The sequence below is a fragment of the Cyanistes caeruleus genome, chromosome 5 (genome assembly GCF_971803275.1).
Source record: "Cyanistes caeruleus chromosome 5, bCyaCae1.hap1.1, whole genome shotgun sequence".
NCBI classification, from domain to species: domain Eukaryota; kingdom Metazoa; phylum Chordata; class Aves; order Passeriformes; family Paridae; genus Cyanistes; species Cyanistes caeruleus.
The window spans coordinates 11,269,612-11,292,673 of NC_141705.1; the positions used below are offsets into that span (position 1 = coordinate 11,269,612).

The window sequence follows — 23,062 nt, forward strand, 5'->3', positions numbered from 1 at the left end:
ATCTTAAATGGCCACAACCAAAATGGACAGGACACGTATTCATAACCTTTTATGGAATCACAATAGCATTTTCAGCCCCAGCCAGACATCTTGACCCAATTGCAACAGCTGCAGTAAAACCACTACTGCTATGGCCATTACCTTAGTGCAACAGATGTTTTGTGCACTAATAGAGATAATACCATGTTTACAGAGCAAGGTGCTACCTTAAAATTATGTACCCCAAACCATTAACCAAGCTGTATGGCACAGAAACCACCACTCTTCTCTTAATGCAGATGGACATTATGTAACATAATGGTGCAGGGCAGCCTCAGGTTCAAAAGTGATGCTCATGTGATTGTAAGCAACAGAAAATTGCTATTTTAGCAATTTACTACTCCTCCCATGAGCTTCTAGCCTCTGCAATTATAAAGTAAAATTAATTGGCTGACACGTTTTTCACAACACCTTCCAGCCCCACCTTCTTAGTGTCAGCCATGTGGCCTTTAAGACCCAAGCTGGGATCTTCACACAGAGTTGTAGAGTGCTACACTGAGCTACCAGCATGCCAAGAACTAACATGCTCTAGTGCAAAATTAGATGCATGCTTAATGAGGCAGATCATTCAGCTGAGTTTGGGAAACGGTTTAAAAGCCGAGTCAAATAATTCTGTCATGTCAAACATCTCATGGAATTTATAATTCATCATACTTCTGCTAAGTGCTCCTTTAAGTGACACTGTGTTCCCGAATTCATGCCTAAAGTACCACAAGACTGATACCACCGTCAGAGGACAAACATGCTCATCACTCATGTTGTCATGGCATGGCTGCTCAAGAGAGAAATCAGGCCTGTGCCACATGGACTGGTGATCTGGATGCAGCCAAAGGATAATTCGTTTTAGCTGCGAGCAGCATTTTCTCAATACTACTGGCAGCACTGTCTGAGCGAGAGGCCCTGCTTCCTTGATCTCCAGCAGAGTGGATGTTCCTGCTTGCTTGCCAGGGATCATGGCCATCACAGCCATGCAATTCAGACAGGCTGCAGTCCTGCTGCAGCCAGGCTTTGTAGAAAAGCCTCTTTGTTGTGAAAACACAAGCACTGATTTCAAAAACTTCCTTGCCTCTAGGAAAGGAGTGTATATACACGTATGCTGGTCAATTAACATGGAAGGCCATCAAAGCAGAAAAGGATTGACATTAAAGGATTCAAAAATCACTTCATTTCTCCAAAAGGCACTGTCTGAAATTGCTTTATTTCAAAATTTAATCCTAAAAGGCAGCACTAATGTAGTTCTTTTTATTTTGACAACAATCAATGATTGCAATAATCTCCCCAGGAAAGTGGTGAATTACCCAAAATTGGATGCTCCCAAGATTTAGCAGGACAGGTGCCAGGCATCTTATCCAGCCCTGTTTTTTCCAAGAGAGGTTGGATCAGATGAACCTTAAGGTCCCTTCCAGCCTGTCAGTCTATATTTCTATGATTCTTTGAAAATCAAAGGAGGTACCATGCCTAGAACCTACATACCCTGCCATTACAAAAGGAAGGAAAACATACTATTATTTCCTCCTTCTATTATTTTTCAGTGTGGATTATTTTCTTCCATGTTTTATCACATGAAACGATATTGCTCATAATGTAAAAAATACCCATAATAAGGAACCTGTAGGATTATCAAATACATAAGCACCAATTTCAAGACACATAAAGAACTGTGAAAGCCTCTTCACTGTGAATAGTTTTTTTCCCAAATAACATTTTTCTTTTGACAACAAAAGAGTAGAATTTTCCAGAGGAGATAACATGTTATTAAAGTTTAAAGCAAAAGAGATATCTCCTTGCCAGCAATGTGTTAGTAAGTGGAATCTCTAGATGACATCAGCTTGCCTGCAGTTTTTGTACACTCTTTCTTATGCTAACAAGTATATGCACGTATTTTTTCCAGGTGAGACTGAAACCAGCACTGAAAGACAGTAGAGGAAGATTCTCTTAACATTTTATTCTAATGGCTTCTCTAGTGTAAAGATGAGAGTGCTGTCTTCAAAACACTATTTTCTATGTCCTGACCAGCGAAAACAGAGAGAATGGAGAGATAGCAAAACAATGACAAAGGGAAAAGGTATCTAAATCTATAAGGAATTGGGACTTCCACTTTCATAAAAATTAGGAGAGAGATTGTCATAACATTATTTATTTATATATTCAGCCAACAAAATTTAAGAAAAATTATGATAATGATGATGTATTTATTTCTTATTATTATTTCTAAAGACAGTTGCAAACTGCCCAAATGTACCAGAAGCCTGCTTCCTTTAACCTCTGATTTCTGGTATTCCTGCACCCAACAACATGCATTCACAGAAACTAGCAAATTAATTTTGTTCACCAGAGAAAGTAGTATGTTTTAGTTTGTTGTAGTAGAGCTGTTTCTTGAACTCAGTAATCGTTACAAATTCTCATTAGACTCTGTCATACAGATTAAATCCTAAGCAATGCTAAGGACATTTGAGTTTAAATATTATTTTTAGCCATAGAGGGCACCAAACTGCTACATTTCTTCTAAATCTGTCTTCCTCTTTGATGTATGGAGCAAAGACTTCACCAAAAAACACAGCAAGGGATTCTCTTCAAGATTCCTTACTTCTGAAGATTTGTGAATAATTTTACATGTTTTTCATGTTGCCACAGAGATTTATGAAAACTTCAGTAGGAAAAAAGTCAACCTGCCAATCAAAATCATTAGAGTCCAAATTGTAACCAAATGCTCTAGGCTTACAATAAACATTTCCAAACAAACTAAAAAGAGAAGGCAGCAGAACTTGCCACACAAACTGTTGGGGCACTGCACGCACTGGGACGCAAAGCCTGCGAAGTATTAAGCAGCCCAGCGTTCTGCACGTAACCTTCTTGATTCTATTACAGAAATAAATCCCAAGTGCTCGATTTATAGAGCACAGGTTTGCCAAAATGTGTGAACTTTCTTCAAGTTCTTGCAAACCAGTGGGGTTAGCCAGGATTACAATACTCTGGTAACCTGAGCAGAGCAGTTATAGCCTTATGCTAAAAAACAAGCATGAGAAAACAAACCCATGGCAAACAATTCATCCAAAAGTTATTCGCTGCTGTTGGTCATGGCCTTAGGGCATTGTTTCTCACTAAACAGAAAAAAACCCCACATCTTTGGCAACACAACCAATATATAATAAATACTTTTATTCTGAGCTACTTGCTGATTTCTGTAAAGCTTTGCCTCATTCCTTTCTGAAAAGCTGATTCTCAAAAACACCTAAACCTGAGTATTAAATGTTGTCTGCATTTCTGCTCTTCTCTGATACAGCAGTTGAAATTTTCAGTCCAAGAAGACTTTGGTAATGCAGTTACTCTGACTTTCCAAGAGACCAGTGCCTTTTCTGCTGAGGAGATAAATCCTGTTCTGTGGGTAGAATTTAGAGGTTCACTGAGTTTACGGGCTTGTCTTATTCACTTGAAATCAAGTTTCAGTACTTAGAAAGCTGTTAACGTTTGTTTGAAGCACAAATTAATCTTCATTCAGCAGAAAAACAGGTAGGAATGAAACTAACCCTAAAATCATGGATTCAACTTCCATACAGCTAATGTTCAGTACTACCTGCTCTTGTTGGACAATGAAGGTGATGTCTTCCCCAGGTCTAACAGCCAGACTTTCTTCTCTGATTTTGATCTGAAGTCCCTTGGGAGCGATCAATGGGCACATATGGTGTGCTAAGTTCTGCTGCAGGTCTACTCCACCTTCACACACATTAGAAACAACTTTCCTGTACCTGCAAAAACAGTAAACAGTGGACACAGTGAATTGGAGACAAGCAAAAGAATGCCAGCAAAGGCACCAAATGCATGTGTTATTGTAGCTACTGCACTTTCCTTGGCATCACAAACAGACAGAATTGCAAAGGATCAAAGCCAACTCACAATGTAAGTACTTTCACTGGAGACACTGACTTTACTAGGGGAAACCTGCTGAAGAAAGGGGGTGTGGAGCATCATGAGAATTTCACTTGCATGCATTTGAAGTCTGTGTTTTCCAACTTAGAAACATGCCTGACTAGTCCTCGAGGACCTAGACAGTCTGCTGTCCTCTCTGCCATCCCCTTTTCTAGCATCCAAGTCTTCAGTGCTCTAGAGCTCTTGGTTCAAATCCCAGAGATCAAGAAGAAATTACACCAAACAGCTTCTGCATTAACCCAGAACTAATTGCTTAACTGCTGCTTTCAAATCCATTCATTTCTTAAAACACTTAAAGCATTTGTTTAATATAACCATATGAAAGAGTGAAAAGACTCACACTTTTAAAGTGCTAATAATGAAATAGTCGGATGTGTACAGCAATTATTTACAGATCACTTTCACACAGGTATGTTATTTTTAAACATCCTTAAAAACCAGAGTCATATTTCATTCTTTTGAATTCCCATTCTGTATATCACAGCTGTCAGCCACAACCCAAAAGGCAGCATTTTCCTCAGTAAGGTAAATATACAGAGGGACTGTGACTCCATTGCCAGATTGGACATTTTAGCATTTGCTTCTCATCTCCACAACCGACTGTGATGGTGTTATGATAAGCCAGAATAGATGCCAGCTGCAAGTTATTCTCAGCACAGACGTCAGACTGCATTGTAGTGTATATTCCATGCAGTATTGTTTATAGTTACTAAAGCTTTCCTTTGATTCTGAGTGTCCCATATGGTCAGGAAAAGAATCTATTCTCCACAGAACTCCTTACCCTTATGGAAGTGAGAAACTTGGAAATTCTGTGAGATGTTGCCAGTTCCTCAGAGTAATTCATTGGATCCAAACTGAAAATTACTCTGAACCCAATAAATGAGCTAAAAGAAAAGGTTCTGAATGAACATTCCTATCAGAAGTGCAGTAATTGATACAAAAAATTTAAAAAAATTTAAAATTCTGAAATGACAGCTCCCCCTCTTCTCAAATGGATTAATTTTTTAACTACTGTGAATATGCAAAGCAATATTTTTCCTTCATTAGTCTGTAGGAAGCTTCTGCTTATGCCCTATGTCAGAATCAGAATTTTTCCATTTCCCAGTTTTTGCAGTTTGCCTTATCTACATTTCATAGAATCATAGACTGGTTTGAGTTGGAAGAGATCTTAAAGATCAACTCATTCCAACCCCCCTTGCCTAGGAACACTTTCCACTAGATCAGGTCTCAAAGCCCCATCCAACCTGGACTTCAACACTTCCAGAGGTGAGGAATACACAGCTTCTCTGGGCAACCTGTGCCAGTGTCTCATCACCCTCATAGCAAAGAATTTTTTCCTAATATCTAATCTAAATCTTTCCTCCTTCAGTTTAAGGCCATCTCCCCCTTGTTGTATCACTACATGTCCTTGTGTAAAGTCCCTCTCCAGCCCTCTTGTAGACTCCATTTAAGTATTTAAATGTGAATTTCTTTCAAACCACATTTGAGGCTGCTGGTTGAAATATTCTCCCCCTCTCTGGAAGCCTCATCAAGCCTGTGAAATGCAAAATCAGCTTACCCAGTGCTGCTGGTGTATGCCTGCCCCAACACACAGTCTTCAGGAGGCGCTTCTGGGTTAAACCAAAAGTCAGCAAAGCATTTGCTCGACTCTGAGTTCAGAGGTGCAGAGCGTTCAAACCCATAATCACTGAAAAACATCAACACCAAACTTGTTACTATCCCCAGTTCACTCTGCAATCCAGTTTGGGGTGAATGACACTGTGGCAGTAGGGCATGGTGGCACGGAAGATTTCGGGATGTAAAGGAAAGTTGGTAACCCCCCTTCTCCACAGAGTATGGTAATGACTCCTGCAATTAGCCAATAGCACCTAGCTGTGATGAAAGCAGATGGGAGTAACATAGTGACCCTAGGTTATAAAATGTCAAATTTTCCAACAATAAATGCCATTTCTTCACCATCCATCACATTGATGTCTTGTGGGTAGAATGGTCCGAGTGGCCAAGGGGGGCCACCGTGCGGGCTTCTGAACCAGAGTGTCTGCCTTGCTTGAAAGGCCACATGACTCTACATTTTTCAAAGTCAATATATTTTTTCAGTGTTATTCTACTAGATGAACATATAAGTTGATGAAGCCAATTCTGTTCTAATTTCAATGGGAACTGTGTACACTTGGGGGAAAAACTGATTGCAATTACTTTGTCAGTTCTGCAAAATTACATCCCTTGGTAAAAAAAGACTTTTTTTAAAGGTTTTCTTTGACACTCAGACCAAACATTTTATTTATTTATTTATTTATTTAAAGTAGAAAGGCCTTGCTTGCCTTTAAAATTAATTCAATGGTCATTGTTCAAGTTTTGATCAATAGAAAAGAAAGTCAAGATTTGTTCAGTCAGGTGAAACAAATAGTGAAACATGGCAACATTTTTAAACAAATGCAAATGTAAAAGAAACCTGTTATTCAATTACAGCTTACCTATTTGCTTATAGGCTATGTAGGAACTGGGGAAAAAGGAGGAAAATAAACCTATCTCAAACTCTAAGTAAATATTTATTAGCAATAAGTCAAAAGGCCCACAGTCAGACTCACCATAAGAAATCAGTGTTCACACATTCACAAACTTTGGATGTGAGAGCTGATGTGAAACTTTTCCCTTTAATGCACCATGATGAAATCTTCCTCTTCCGAAAGCTTCTCTGCTGGCCCATGATGCAACGATCACCCTGAATATCAAAGCACTGGACTTATTGCAACAGAACCTCCACCACACAGACCTTGTATTGTCCTGAGAAAGGCTGGCCTTGCTGCCAAGACTGTAAACTTTATCAGTCCTCTGATCCTCAGATGTACAGATACAGAAAGGCCTCACATCCACTGCTGTCCACTGCAACAGGTCGTTGCAGAGTCACCACACAAGCTATATTTCCAGGACATAAATCTGAAGATGCACATGAAAATGCAAGTGCAATTTATATTTCATGATTGCCCAACCTGTGGTACAAAGCTCTGAATGGTAATTTTAAAATCTCATCTGGCTGCAGATAGCTGAATTTCTCTAAATCATCATATCTTGTGTTGGTTGTCCACCTGAAGCACCAACCATGTGGACACGGAATGAACTCCCTCCATACAAACTCCACTGGTAACTGGGCAGCTGCAAGTACTCTGTCAGAGTCACTTTAGTAGTTTCTAATTTCTGAAAGACATTTCAGAAATTAGCCAATATCCCAAGATACTGTTACTCCTTAGGCTTAGATCTGCATAACATTCTTTGTTCACACACAGCAGTCCCAAACAAGAGGTGTAAAATTAGGCATGAGAGCTAGAAAATGAAAGCTGGAGTAACACTGAGTAGCATGCAAAAAAAAAACCAACCCTGGTGGAAGAAGCAGACATAATAATCAGAATGATTATGAATAAATGTGATGCATTCCATTTAATAAAAAACCCCAACTCATATTGGTCTCTTTAATCAATACGTTGTACAGAGAATTTAGCTTCTGAAAAGTGGATTTGGCCAAAGCATCAGGATTAGCACAGCCCTAGTACATTACTGCAAAAATGGTATTGCCCAAAACAACTGGACTCCATTATGTGATTGGTCCACTGAGATCCTAAATTACTTCTGGAATGGACTTTACTTATGGCAATTTATATCTGAATACAGTATGTGGTCAGGAAGTTGGCAGAACATGACTGCATGTTGAAATAGTTTCAATCAATATTACACACTTCAGTTTATGGAACACGCTTCCCAATCCAGCAGGACCACCTATTATTATGGCAGCCCCCCAGATATACTTCCTCCTTTTTTGGGACACAGATCACACAACCAAAGGGAACACAAAATCCTCTCCCATTTTAAACTCTTGTGAAATCAGCATAAGAAGACTAAGCTGGGCATGTAGCATCCAAATTCAATTTGGAAACATTTTCTCAGCACATAACTCTATATGAATCTGAAAGCTATGGAAACATTTTATCATTTAACACAAAACCATGAATACCTGTAGATTTTTGAGATCCCAAGACTCATAGTCTTCATCAGTGCACAACCTGGGGAAGGATGGTCTGAAGTCCACCTTCACCAGTTCCCAGTCCGAACGGTAGCTGATATGTCCAAAGACTCTAAACAAAAGACCAAAGGTAAACTCTTACTGCAAAGAAATACCATACAACTGAGATTCAAAATTTCAGTCCTAGCTTATCCTGTCCACAGTCATAGTTCTCTGCTAAAAGGTTCCAGGTTAATTCTTCCTCCACTTTTATATACGAGTCTAGTTAGGAAACATTTGTCAATTTTATGAAATTTTACAATGAAGAGAAATAACTCATATATTAAAGGGTTTTTTTCCCTAGCAAACTATTCAGAAATTTAATAATATTTTCTAATTTGGAATCAAATTTTTTTTGTCTATTATCTTGCTATGTGAAACAGATAGAAGTCTGAGATTTTGACAGGAAGCTCAGATCAGGGAGCAGAATTCCAGATCACCAGTCAGTTTCCAGCTCTGTCACTCATTCCTTATGATTTGCAATCTCTTCAGTTGTTTTTGTTGTGGGATTTTGCGTTAATTTCTACAGTCTTCAGATAGAAATGTGCTATTATTAAAATGACAGCAGTATCATGATACTATTAATTTCTAAGGAATACATTACATCTTCACACTGTGCTGGAGAACTCAGAGTCTCTTCTTCATTTCAGATAGTTCAGTGTATAACAAAAACCAGCCACAAACTGCACAGTTTTTTTTTTGGGGGGGGGGGGGGGGGAAAGGAAATCTCATTGCTTTAAAAACCAAGCTGCACTTTCAAAGCCGCCAACATTTTCTAAGTCAAAATCTTTATTTCCAAAACAAAATGGATAAGTATGACATCCAGCAACAAATTAGAAAGGATAAAGACTCTGTTTGGGCAAAAGTAAAATGTATTTGTGGTTTGTATCAGGCTTATGTGACTTACTTGCCAAAGAATTTAAGGTTAATTCTGAAGCCAACAATTTCTGTGCAGTTCATACCACACAGAGTTCATATTCCAAGCTGTAGCATCATTCTCCAAAGTAATTAATTCCTTTTGTTTTGCTCTCAGTTTTGTCCAAATCCAGACACAGCAGGAATGGTACAGTTTTACTAAAAGCATTCTGCAGTGCCCAGTCATTTCTCTTGTCCTGAATACCAGGTTCAGATTGGAACTGGGGTAGACCAGACGTGGTTTATTGTCCACAGCACAGAGGCAATACATGAAGCATGTTCTCTGGTAAATGGCTTACAGCTCTGAAATCTACCAAAAAGGCTGAAAAATACTTGGAGACTAAAGATGTACAGTGATTTCCCCTTTTCCTTCCTGGTGTCTTCTCCTCCACAGCAGAGAGATGTAGATATCAATAGGTTATTGCCCACACTGCTCACATTATGATGACTGGACAACCCATGTTCACAGGCAACCACACCACCAGCAGTGCAGCTAATTAAACACAAACATATGCATTTAGTTTGTACGTCTTTTTTTTTTTGTAAGATTAAAGGACTTGGATTATCTAATTACTTTCCTTCTAAATTGTACCCATGGCTCAGAAGTAGAAGCAAACACAGAAACTAAAAAATGTGTGTCAGTCCACTGGCTGTATGTGCACACAGGTGTGTGGTCCCATTTCTCTCATTGTGCCTAAGGGTTTGGCTCCTTTTTCTGCTTCAGCTGGATCCTGAGAACTGCTGTCACCATATAATCTTCACTGGTAGTTACATACTCAATAAAGTGTCTACTTAGGTGGTCTCTTGCCTTTTCCACAACGCCTGTTTCAATATGACTGGGTTTGCTGACAGACATGAAGTGTCTTTTGCATGCAAAATACCTGTACCTCTTTTCTAAAATCCTTGCTTCTCCATACAACATACTAACATAAGGCAGACTTCACCATGTGCTTATGCAACTACCTACCTCAGTGAATGCTGCTCCAGACATCACAAAACTTCTCAAATTTACTACATTTCTTTTATTAACTCATTCATAAAAAAATACATTCAAGTGTAAGTAGCCAAGTCCTGTTAAAGCTTCACTCCTGACTCAAGAAAAGTATTTTCTACAGAACAAATGAAATTTTCTCCGTTCCTGTTAGCTATCTCAGGAATGATTAGTCAGAAGAAGGAAGAAAGGAGACGGTGTTTTGAATTCAAGGCAGAAGAGAATAATGACATTCTCATGAAAACAATCTCTAAACTATTATTAATGATCTTTGAAACCTCATGAGTGTGATTGCAAATAACTATGGCAAGGGAAACATGTTGCTTATATACATAAATATGCACACACAACCACACATACACATTTATATATATATATATATATGTATATATATATATGTGTATATATATATATATATATATATATATATATAACCAGTGATATAAAACAGCAAAACAGAGCTCAGAGAGTTAGAGAATTAATTTTGATATCCACAGAGATACCACACAAATTATTGAGCTATCCACTTCTAAGCACCTTGAAGATAATTAAAAAGATAACAAACAGCTACGACGGATTTATCAAAACCAAATCATGTCAAACTAATGTAATTTTCTCCTTTTACAGGGCAACTGGTTTAGTGGATAAAGAAAAGTAAAAATGTAGCATATTTTGACCTTTTTTAAAACTGTTACACATTTGTAGCTGACATTGTCTCAATGTAAAAAAGAAAACATTAGTGCAGATAAAATCACTGTGAAGAGGAATGGAAACACATATTGAATTAGAAGAATCCATTTTCAAAAGGTAGTTGTCAAATAAAGAATATTTTGACACATGTATCACAAAGATATGATGGGTTCACAATCAATATTTTCATTAACACTTGTGGTCAAATAAGAAAGACAAGAAATTTCTCTGGGAACATAAGGAAGGGAGTGGACACTGAGGGAAGCAATGTTCAGAAATCAATATGATGAAATACTCCAAAACCAAGTGCAGAAAGTACTCCTTGGGATAAAAGAAACCCAAACCCACATCAAAGGTGGAAACCAAAATGGAAAATAACTTTCAAATATCAAATAAAAGACTTGGGGAATTCTGTGGAATTAAAACAGAAATGCAGTGTTGCTGCAAAATAATAAAGACTAATCCTAGGTTGTACCCAAGACTTCAAAACAGAAGACATGGAGGTAATTATTTTGATAAATTTGGCACTGGTGAAGCCTCTGGAAGAATATTGTGTCTAATTTTGGATGTTATATGCATATTTACAGACCCACTAAAAATGAATTTGAAGAGGGGCAAAATGACTCATAAGCTGCTTAGAAAATGTAACCAATGAAGAATGATTGAAAGAATTGGGTTTTTCACTGGAATAGATAAAGCTGAGAAGTACAAAAAAATGTTTTCAGAGTCTTGTTATAGAGTAAAAAGCTATCTTCAAAGAGACCTGGAGGAAGGGCAAGAAAGACGAAGGACAAGGATAAACTTTAAAGATACAGCCACATTATTCTCTAATTCCTTCTCCTCACTACTGGTGAGTTTATATGGGAAGTACTGGGTCCAGTTCTGGGCTCCCCAGTACAAGAGAGAGATGGAACAACTGGAGGGAGTCCAACAAAAGGCTGTGAAGGTGACGAAGGGGCTGCAGCAGTTCTTGTAAGAGGAGAAGCTGAGAGAAGTGGGACTGTTCAGCACAAAGAAGAGAAGGCTCAGGGGAAACTGTCAAAGCCTATAAATTCCTGGAGGGAAGGTACAAAGAAGATTCTTTACTAGGATTGGAGCCAGGTCTTCACTGGTGCCCAGTGACAGGACCAGAGGCAACAGGCTCCAAATGAACCATAGGAAGTTTTCTCTGAACACCAGGAATCAACATTTCTGCTGTGAGGATACACTGTTACAGGTGCCCAGAGAGATTGTGAGACTCCACCCTTGGAGATATTGAAAAGCCATCTGGGAATAGCTGTGTGTGATTGGCTCTGGGTAGGACTGTGTGAGCAGAGGGGTTTGACCAGATCATCTCCAGAGGTCACTTCTGACCTCAGTGATTTTATGATTCTAGAATTCTGTAGGAGTAATGATTCAAGATGTTGAATTTGTTTATTCTGCCCCACTAGAGTGAGAAATCAGAAAATATCAGCATTATAGATAGAGACTAGATAAATATGTCCCAGTTCCACACCCTATAATGATAGAAAAACTATAGAAATTACTCTGGAAATTATGCAAAATCTAGTAGGATAATATGTCAGCTATGGAAAAACCATATGTGCAAACAGCAAAGTCACTGCTTCAGGGGTGAACTATAACATTTCCTTCTGTGGATTTTTAGCAGAAGACTGAAATAACATTTCTGCATGCTGGTCCAGCCACTTGGGCATAAACAAACAAACAAACAAAAAACCCCAACAAAAACCCCAAAAAACTCATTTCCATTATGGCTGTTCTGATTCTACAGACTGAAAACCATGTTCTCACAGAGCACAGTAACAACACAAGTGTTCCCAACATCCTCTGGCTTAAATAAAATCCCAAAGATTTAAGAAAGTGTCCCAGTACAGTCACACACTCTATTAAAAATGCAGATGTACATCTTTGTAATTCCTAGGATAAATTTTCCAAGGACTGCAATATTCTACATGCATCCACTTTAGCAAACTGTTTGCAAGAAGAGTTTTAATGATTATTAATGCTTTTTCTGCAATATAACATTTTGCAGACACCTCGCATGAGCACATTTAAATGTGCTGCTAAAGAATAAAAAAGAAGTATTTTTTCAAAGTAATAACGGCATGTATTAAGTAGGACTCAATGGATTAGACAAAAATATGAGCTACAATAAAGCAATACATAACAGCAATCACAATATAATTGCTCAGGTGCAAAATATATAATATATATGATTAATAAAATCATTCGAATGAAAAAAACTGGAATGGTGCACCAAGTGTAACTGATGACTAGAAGTTATATATCAAGCTGATAGCAATTCATAAGCTACTAAAACCTTCCTCTTGATTAACTATATTTCATTAGAAAGGCATCAAATCAATTCTGTTCAAACTATAAAAGATGATGCTGTGATAAATAATTTTTCGAAGAAATTCCAATTACCTTGGAAATTAATTTACTTTTATTTGCAAGAATTTAGGATCCATAATTTTAACTTCAGTGTTTCAGTTGCCATAACAACTTTGTACATTTGTTCCTAGTTCATTTATGAGCATATAATTTTTTAATTTGATTGCATCATTTGATAGGTAAGACAGTTTAATGCAGTTTTTAAGCTAACTCATTTAAACTATTTGCTGGAGGATTGCTGGTTATTTCTGTTCCTGATAAAGCTCATAATCAGGCAGAGTTAATTTAACAGAAATTATATGCTATGATAATCTTTTCCAGTAAATTCTGTTCAATAGGCAAGACCTATTCAGTAGAGACTCCTTGTTCAGCTGAGCAGTAGTAGCTGTGTCATCTTCTGTCTGTGTTTTGCTTTACTCATGAATGCCTGAGAGCACTCAAAGACCTCAGAGTGGTGAGAGTGACCTGTATTTTCCCACCAAGGTCAAAAAGGTCATATGGGGAATTTATTCAGATGTTTAATGTAGCAACTAAAACTGGGCAAGTTTTGCAGTTGTACTGAGGAGTAGTGATGACACTTGTGTGATGCACAGTTACTTTTTTTTGGAATCAGAAGCCTCTTTCATTCTAGACTCACTGCCTTAACCTTCCAAGTGCTGCACTGGCTTTTGCTCTCCTCTATATGAGTTTGCCATCAACTGTGATGTTCAAAACAGAACACTGTAGCAGAGTGTCTGCACAGTGATGGCTCTGTTGGCACACTCTGATAACTTCATATGACACTTGGGGGTGGAGCAGGGCCTCTAGGTTTTTTGAGAGACTTCAAAAGTATGGAGTTTCTGACAGCAAAACCTAGGATTAGAATCAGGGTGAGTTGAGGGTCTCACATACAGGTGATATGGGCAATCTCAAGGGCTCTCTCTTGGGTAGTATGTCTGAATTCCTCTGGAAAACACCTAAGCAAAGCTGTCCAAGCATGTACCCAAAATTCTTCATAGATCTAAATCTCAGTAGCTAACAGTGAGGATATGATCAAGCTGGGAAAGGAAACCACACTACCAGAGATGATAGTTAATTATTTTAACAATTCTTTCTATCTCCTTACAAATGGCAGCAGTTGCAGAGCTTTGTAAAAAAATTATATTTTTACCTTGTTCCAAATATGAGGTCTTCTTTCCAGTAGTAAATCATATTAGAAGGAAATAGAATGATCAGTGAACTTATTGTATTGTCAAAATATTTTTTAACTCTCAGACCTCTCTGCTAATTTTTATAACACAATTGCAATTTCAGATTAAATATCCAATCTACCTTACAGTTCACTAGATATCAGAGGTTATTTACATTAAAAACCAGCATCTTACTCAGCTGTCTTCCACATAAAAGGATTAATTAGAAGTCTCTTGTCAATTTATGATGAGTTCAAAGAGCTGAGTCCTTTGCTTCACATAGACTTTTACTACAAATGATGACAATATCCCTGAAAAAGCAAATAAATGTGACAATATTATTTTTGTCCTGCCTGCTGTAGTTCATATTATTAGTGTCTTTGAACACAGAGCAAGACATGCCAAAATCTGTGCAGAAATTACCTAGCTGAAGAATAAAGAGATGAGATGGTGGCATGGAAGGATATATTTTAGTGTAGCCACTGCCAACAGGTAGTGCACTCCTTAACTCACAGGAATAACACTATTAATGATAGATTTTCCAAGGGGATACGGGTTGGCAGAGACAGCCATGACTGTGTACTACAGTGACATTTAAAGCCTACTATTTTCAAAAGAGAAAATAGTGAATCTTTATTAGATGAGCTTTTCTCCCAACAATTGTCTTTGCTCCATTACACCACAGTAAAATCAACAAAAACCTTGGTAAGTCAGAGGGTTCCTTCTGGTAAAATTGATGAAAGTAATGTGAGATTCAAGCCCCAGTCTGTTACACATCAAGATTATAATTCAGCATATTTTTCTAATTCTCCATAAGAACATAACAGAGGTCACATTTCAGTGGTCTTCCCAAATTGCAGCTACAGAAATGATGAATGCTTCCATGTGCAAAAGTAGACACCTGCCTACATAAAGCAACTGCACATAAAAAGTGCTTGTGTATACAGGAGATCATGTGCAAATATGCTGAGACATTTATGATTTAAATGCCTTAAACTACAAACACATGCATATACTTAATGCATTAAAGAGAAGACTAGGGTTTCTTGATCGGGCTGGTTTTTTGGGTTTTGGTTGTTTTGGTTTTTGTTGGCTGCCAAAATGAAAAATGAAGGGAGGAAACAATTCAGTTGAAATTGAACCAAAATAGGTTTTTTCATTGTTTCCTGCTCCATTAAGCTAATAATTTGTGTTCATTCTTTAATGCCCAAACATCTTGGTTTTAGCTCCTTTGGGGAAAAAGAATGGAAATGAATGCTTAGGTTCTGAGAAGTGCTACGGGGGAGTAGAATGAGGGTGTTTCCACTTCATCCAGGAGTTGAGTGGCTCCATGATATTTCTGAATTTCATCCAACATTTTTACCCATCTATTTGATAAATTCTTGTCCAAGAATAACCTTTTAACACGTATGCCTCTTGGAAAACATTGCAGATTTAGTGCCTAGCCTAATGTCTTATGCAGAAGTAAATACAAGGTGGACAGTGAACAAAATTGTTTAAAGAGAAATACACGACACTGTAGAAGATAGCTTTTACGTCATTCAACTCTGTTTTCATCTTACTTAAAGGTCAAATTAACCTGAGATACTTGGAAAATTTTATAATTTATTAACTAATACTCTCTTTTATATAGAGTATATATTTAAAAATATATTTATATAGAGCATATATTTAAAAAGCAAGTCATGACACAATTAGAAAAATTTCATTCATTAATAGTCTACATTCATCCAAATCGTGGTTCCTTCATTTTGAGAACAAAATATAATTCAAGGCCCCAACCAAAAGTAAATAAAGTGTTTAAAAGATTTAGTTGTTGACTAAGGTTGTAATGGTTATTTATTTGAAACAGAAACTAAGATGGAAGCATAGTTAGAGGACCAAAGCTTCAGCCACTCACTGTGTGACAAGGGCTCAAAATTGCAGTCTCTTCTTAATGACAAAGTCACATCACCCTTTTTCTGTCCTCTCCTCCCGTAAATAGGGACAGGGCGATAACAGATTCTTACAGAACCTTTCAGTCCCTCTTATTCAAACATATTAACAGATCTCTCCTAAAAATGTATTAATTGTGGGCTTTAAACTGGCACTGTGATCATCTTGTTCCTGTGCTTCTGACTACAGTACAAAACTATAAGGAAAATAAAAAGTTTGTTTTAAAAAAACAAACTTTACCCACTAAACTTCTTTTGAGCATAGGGAGAAACTGGGGCAGTAGCAGGTCTTGACTCCAAGGGCACAAGTTGGCAGTGACACTGCAATGCTTTGACTTGCTCTGCTAACATCTGTGTCCACAGAGATGACAGCAAAAGCATTAGACTTACTACTAAACAGAGATCTGTACATCTGCATTAGCTGATACCTAAATTAGATTGGAATAGAAGAAACAGTTTGCTTTTCCAATGCTTTTTTTCACCAAGTTTCCTCTACCTACTCAAATATGTTCCTAGTCATTCAGAGAGCAGAACAACCATTTCACAACTGAGCAATGATTCTCATAAAAGACATTAACTAGCTGAAAAGAAAACCTAGAATTTGCCTTCAGAAATCAGATATTCTCCTATATAATGAGGCTTTGTGTACCTTTTATCTACCTTTTATACATGTTGCAATACGAAAAAGTCAGTAGAGAAGAATTCAAAACAGAGAGAAATCCTTCCACCTAAAAAGATACTCACAGAAAATAGGAAAAGGAGTGTGCTGCCATGTGTGACAATAAGCTCTAAAAGTACATGTGATGTTGACTGTTACTGATGTTGTTAAAGGTGAGGTTGACATTCCTAGCAGAATCAACAGTTACAAAAATCCAGATGGCTCTACCTAATATCTAACACCTGTTAATATTCACCTGGTTTTAAGTTTAAATTAGAACATCTTCTTATTTCCATGATTGCCCAGGAACCAAAAAAGAATACAACAATGGGCATTCAAGACAGCAAAACATGTATACAGGAGTTCTGCAGTTCAGAAATATCATAAAGTTCCCAGCAGCTTCCAAAGTTGTTATTCTATGAGACATTACAAAAGAATAGCCCTCTGGAAAAAATACAATTACCCGCAAGGAAGATTTTGGTTCTACCTGACATAAAGAAAATCAGTTTTCCTAGGTAACCTCCTACTGGCCTTTTAGAAGGGGCTGTGGTCTGTGGTACCATGATTATTGTGCCTACTGGGATTACACTGCAATATAAATAATCTGGTTTAGGAAACACTCCCAGAAGCTGAGATGTGATTTAGAAGCAATTTCAACAGGTTTGAAGCTTTCATTACATTAACTATTTCCTCTGAAGAGGAACATCAATATTTCAGACACACAAAAATTCTCCCTTTTGCACTGAGTTAGGCCATTACTCAATCCAGTATTAGCAAGCAATTTTTCCCAACTATAAAATATTGTTCAGTATAACACTGGGTTGCAGTAACTTTAGTTGTTACAATTTTAGAACAAAATAAAACCTACTAGTCCACTCACTATTTTGATGAAAATATATTGGTTGAGAAAAGTTCTCAGCAAACCTTACTTATTCATTTAGCAATAAATACTGGATTTGAGCTCCTCATTTAGAAGTTGATTTTTACACAGATCAGATTTTCTAAAATTTATGAATACTTTAGTGCTTATCTTTCCTAAACTCCTAACTAGGTCTCTTTAGAAATGGAAATACAGACAGACTGAAAACAGAATGAGTTTCCTAAAGTTTTTGAATACTTTACTACTAAAACTCCTAAACATCTTAACTAGTTTTTTTTTGCAGAGGACAATGGAATAAAATATATTTTCCTTGGCATTTGTATGTACACATCTTGAATACTGCAGGGGATTTCAATGAGTGATTTAGATTAATGTTGACTGACAGATGACAACTGAGTTTTATGAAAACTTTTGACAAGTGAACATTTGGCTTTCCTCTCTGCTTTGGAGAAAACACAAAACTTTCTGAAGTGACGACTTGAGGCAACCAGGTTCACCTTTTCCTGCTTCTTCAGTAAAGCTTCCTAAACCACTTCATTTTGGAATGCAAAACAGACATGAGTGACAGTCCTTAGGGGACAGTATTGGGACTAGTGCTGTTTAACACCTTTACCAAAACATGGAAAGTGGGATCAAGTGCTCCCTCAGAAAATCTTCCAATGACACCAAACTGTGGTACAGTCTACTGAAGGAAAGGGATGCCATCCAGAGGAACCCTGAAAGCTTGAGAGGTGGGCCCATGTGAACCTCATGAAGCTCAACAAGGCCAAGGTCCTGCACCTGGTTTAGGTCAAACACAAATCCCAGCACAAATACAGGCTGTGTGGAAGAATGAGTTAAAAACAGCCCTGATGAGAAGGAGTAGGGGGTGTTGGTTGACAAGAAGTTAAACATGAGCCAGCAACATGTGCTCACAGCCCAGAAAGCCAAATTTGTCCTGGGCTGCATCCAAAGCACTGTGGGCAGCAGGGCAAAGGAGGGGATTGTGCCACTCTGTCCACGTTCATGAGGCCCCACCCATAGTGCTGCATCCAGCTCTGGGGTCCCCAGCATAAGAAGGATGTGGAGGCATTGGACCATGTCCAGAGAAGCTGTGGTTACTCCATCCTTGGAAGTGCTCAAGGCCGGGCTGGATGGGGCTTTGAGCAACTTGTTCTAGTAGGTGTCCTTGGCCATGAGAGGAGGGGTGGAACTAAAAAGTCTTGATGGTCCCTTCCAACACAAACCATTCTGTGATTTTATGATTCTCTGATTGTGGATAAATTAGGACAGAACTGGAATTCAAATGCAAGCCACTTACAAGTCCGGTCAATATCCCAGACACCATGCTGGAGAATGAGAGGTCTCTTACACACAGACTGACTTGAGTGGAATCAGGATAAAAGACAGTTTCAGTACATGTAAAATATTCTTTGACTCTTTTGTGAGTTTATTCTAGAAGCTTTTAATGAAATACTGTCTGTTCCTTAATTTTGCTGCGCATTTTTTCAGTTATTGCCTTCCCACTTCAGAATTATGCTATCTCTCCTAATTTATGCTCTCTTTATTCAAAGTCTTTATTCAAGCACATTCCATACCAAAGGAAGAAAATCAAATTCCTGTACTAGTAAAAAATGTCAGACTAGGTCCTTGGCAATAGATCTGGGGATTCCTCAAGGTGAAAGACACTAGTAATTTATTTCCATTACCATTTGCAAGTTCATCTTACCATGTTCTACTTGGAAAAAAATTCTATCTAACAAAATGAAAAGATGGCATAGTTGATTTCTGTCTTTTTTTTTCCAGGGAATGTGTATTTCTCAAAAGCAACAAATCACTGTAGATTAAGTCAAGCACAATAACTTAGGACAAGAATAAGTTTTCATAAGAAATGAACTAAGCCAGACAGAACAACAAAAGGTCTTGACATAAAGTCAGACAGAGCACCACTGGGCTGACAACATCACCCTGAAGGTAAAACACAGTCAAAAGCAGCTGGAGAGACAAGGAAGTTGATGCAATGGCAACAATGAAACACACACTGCAGCCTTATTTTTCTCATTGTCTTTAGAATCCAATAGGAAATTTTCATGTGTCTTCAGGGGCAGTCTGTGCTATTAGATGTTTGATGCCCTTCATGCTCAGTAAAACCAGCTAAAAAGTGAGAATCTACAAGCCTGTCATTACACTCTGGAGTCAGACTCTTGCTATGCCTTTAGAAATCTGCAAGCCACGTGATGTTTTTCTTGTCAATTTTGGCTCATGTACCAAACATAGCTGCAGCTCTATGCATTTTAGATAGATGATTTTAGAAAGGCATAATGTTTTAGAAGAGCTCTTTAGACCATTCAGCCAGATATTTATGCACATCTTCACTGTTTTTAATGATACTTAATAAGAAAATAAAACCAAGCCTGGAGCACAGAGTCACCACACATCATTCTATCTGCCAGTACATACAATTTGGAATAAGCTTTTGATCCATCTACTTTTACTAAAATCAATGGAAATCCCTCATTCAGAGGCATAAGTGTCTCCATGTGGCGTATACTATATCACAAATAAACCTGTGTTTGAGAGAAGGGGAAGATGATGGGATAATACTGTTCTCAGGTCATATCCAATGGAGGGTAAATGGGGTAGTGGAGAAAGAGAGAAATAACCAACAGACCAAATCCTCTCTGAGCAGTGCAGTGCTATGAACTCAGCACAACACTTTGAAGTATTTTAGGTGGGATTTCTGTTTTGGTGAAGGTCCTTTTTATACACTGGCCTATTAATCTATTTTTCCCTAGGGAAAATGCTACCGGTACATGTCAAAGCAGCTCTATTTGTAACTCCTGGGAGAAAAAGCTTGTCACTGGCACACTGAGCTCCAGTATAAAGCATCACACAAACTGTTGCAATAGGAGACACACAACAACCTGTGTGCATTGCCCTGAGTACATTCCCCTTTCTGGCTGCAGGCAGCATGTGCTGCCTGACTCTGTTTCTCCCTAACTGGAGAGGTGTTTTTTCCTCTCAGACACTTATAAAACACTGTCATTTATCCTTGATATTGAGCAAAATGTGCAGCTCAGATCCAGATGTCCCTGATCCTTTGGAAAAAGACAGATAAACAGGATAAACAATTCTGAGTTGCAGAATTTGGTTATTTTTAACTCTATTCACAGTATCTGCCTCTGTCACTGCACAGAATAAGAACAAATATTTGACAGCCCAGTGCTTGGTTACACCAAGTACTGAAGTGCTATTTACTAAGACAACACTATAGTTATTTACACTGTGAAGACAATTGATGTTTAACATTTTTGATGTCTGACTAAAAATCTGTAGAAAACAAAAAAAACACCACGAGGAAATAGTTATTTTTCTCACTGCATCTTTCAGATTTGTAAACAAGTCCTATTATTCCACTCTCCTCAGTAGTAACTTTGCAATATTTCATTTGAGCACTAATACTTCTTTAAAATCTGAAATACTGCAGTCAGATGATTCCAAAGACCAGTTACATACCGGGGAGGTTCACACATCAGTGTGTCTGTGTGACTGTGAGAAGAAAAAGCCACTGACTCAAGGACCATCTCAAACATGCACAGTTGAAAATCTATGGAAATGCATAACAGAGAGAGCCCTGAAAACAGAGGTGAAACCAAAACCTTACGTCATAACCAGTGTCTCATCTCCAGGTTCACTAAGTAATCCATCCACAAAGACAGAAGTGCTGGTAAAATTATGGGTGCTCCAGGTCTGGCCTTCATCTATGCTGAACCTGTAAAAAAGCAGAAAAGGTTTTCATTTACAACTACTGGGATACAAAGCAGAATGCACTTTAAAAAAATCTCCTCTATACTAAAGCTTAGGATTTTCAATCACAAAATACAGTATGCCTAGACAGCATATGATATTAATGTGATCTTCATCTCAGCAACTTATCCAGGGATTCACATCTTTATAAAGAGGTGTAATAAATATTCCACAGCAATCAAATTCCGGGATTAAAAACTGAGCTCTGTCAACAAACAATCTTGCTACCTTGAAGATTCAAAAGCAAGTTAATTCACATTTCATTCTTTCTACTAGTCTCTGAGCTATGGACCTGTTAAGCAGAGGCCACTGGAACATGAGAAGCCAGCTGCTAAAATGTGGGAGGTGCTCTAACTCCAGGCACCAGTATGAGAACAGCCCTTTATGGCCTTCATGCTACCATCTACTTAAACATTTGCAAAAGATACTGATGAATCAGCAGAATATATTTCAAAACATATTTCAAATGTGCATCCAAAACTTTTAAGTCCAAGTCTCTTTTTTTCAGTACATTTCCTCCAGGTCTTTTAGACAGTAAGTTAAGGATGGCTTTCAGTCCAGATAACCAGGTACAGAGCCTAGTTCCTATTCATGTACTTAACACAATTCTGCAAAAATGAGCCAATTCACAAGTGATAAAGATGTCTTACAGTATTTTTTATGCTGAAGATTATAGCTCTGTGTGCCATTACACAAGGCTGCCATGTTTTGCTGCACTATCATGCAGTCTACAACTTGGTATTTTATACCAAAATGCTTTGCAACAAACCTTTCCTGCCAAACCGGCTGAGAAGGCCATTTGCTGCATTGTCACCATATGAGAGGATCTGTGCACATTGCAGTTAATTGTGCATAATTGTAAATATCTCAGATGAGCTGTGATTCTGGTACATCAAATTACATCACACGTAAGTGCAAATAAGTCCTTTGCCTGTTGGCTCCTAAACTCTACATTAAATTGCTCTTGTCAGAGAAACTCAGGGCTGTTCTCCTGTTCCCTATGGCCCTTGGAGATGACAGAGACTTTACAGTATCAATGAACTCTCCTGACTGCACACCTAAGCCTCATATGCAGCACAGACTAAGCATCATTGACACGCACTGCTGGTGCCAGCCAGTAGCAGATAAATAATACTGCTGAACATGGCTTCTACTGTAGAGTTCCAGAACAGTCTTTTAAGGAAAAAATACCTACACTGATGCAAGAAAATTTTATTATGATTAATGCATGATGCCATGGTACCTTCAGCACCATGAAGTAATCTTAAAGTAAATATCCAACTGCACTTTGTTGACTCAATGAATGCTAAATTAAGCTGACTCCACCTGCATTTCATACATGATCACATTGAAATGCTTATCTTAAACTCTGAACTTTGCCTGAGGTCTTGAATACACAACAGCTCTACTCTAATTGACTGCAGAATTACTTGAGTATTTTCAGAGGAATAGAGGTGTCTTTGATAGCCACAATAACTCCACCATGGTCCAAGTACAAGATGTGGTGTTCTTCTTCAAAGACCTACAAGTCAGACAAAGAAAGGCCAGCTAAGCAAATGTACAAAACAGCTGAAATCAAATGAACAAGCAAACAAGAATTAAGAGACTTATGTTTTATAATGTCC

At 37.9% G+C, this 23,062-nt stretch overlaps 1 protein-coding gene across 8 annotated transcripts in view; it reads right to left on the reverse strand.

Annotated features, from left to right (window-relative positions):
- SORCS2 (sortilin related VPS10 domain containing receptor 2) overlaps positions 1–23,062 on the reverse strand; it is a 568,270-nt gene that overhangs the window by 30,344 nt on the left and 514,864 nt on the right. For all 8 annotated transcript variants that reach the window (XM_086891222.1, XM_086891220.1, XM_086891217.1 and 5 more), the window contains 6 exons: positions 22,868–22,959; positions 21,295–21,402; positions 7,973–8,093; positions 6,555–6,688; positions 5,525–5,653; positions 3,614–3,785 (listed from right to left, as the gene is read on the reverse strand). In XM_086891222.1, coding sequence (XP_086747348.1) covers positions 3,614–3,785; positions 5,525–5,653; positions 6,555–6,688; positions 7,973–8,093; positions 21,295–21,402; positions 22,868–22,959 — 756 coding nt within the window. The remainder of the gene's footprint in view (positions 1–3,613; positions 3,786–5,524; positions 5,654–6,554; positions 6,689–7,972; positions 8,094–21,294; positions 21,403–22,867; positions 22,960–23,062) is intronic.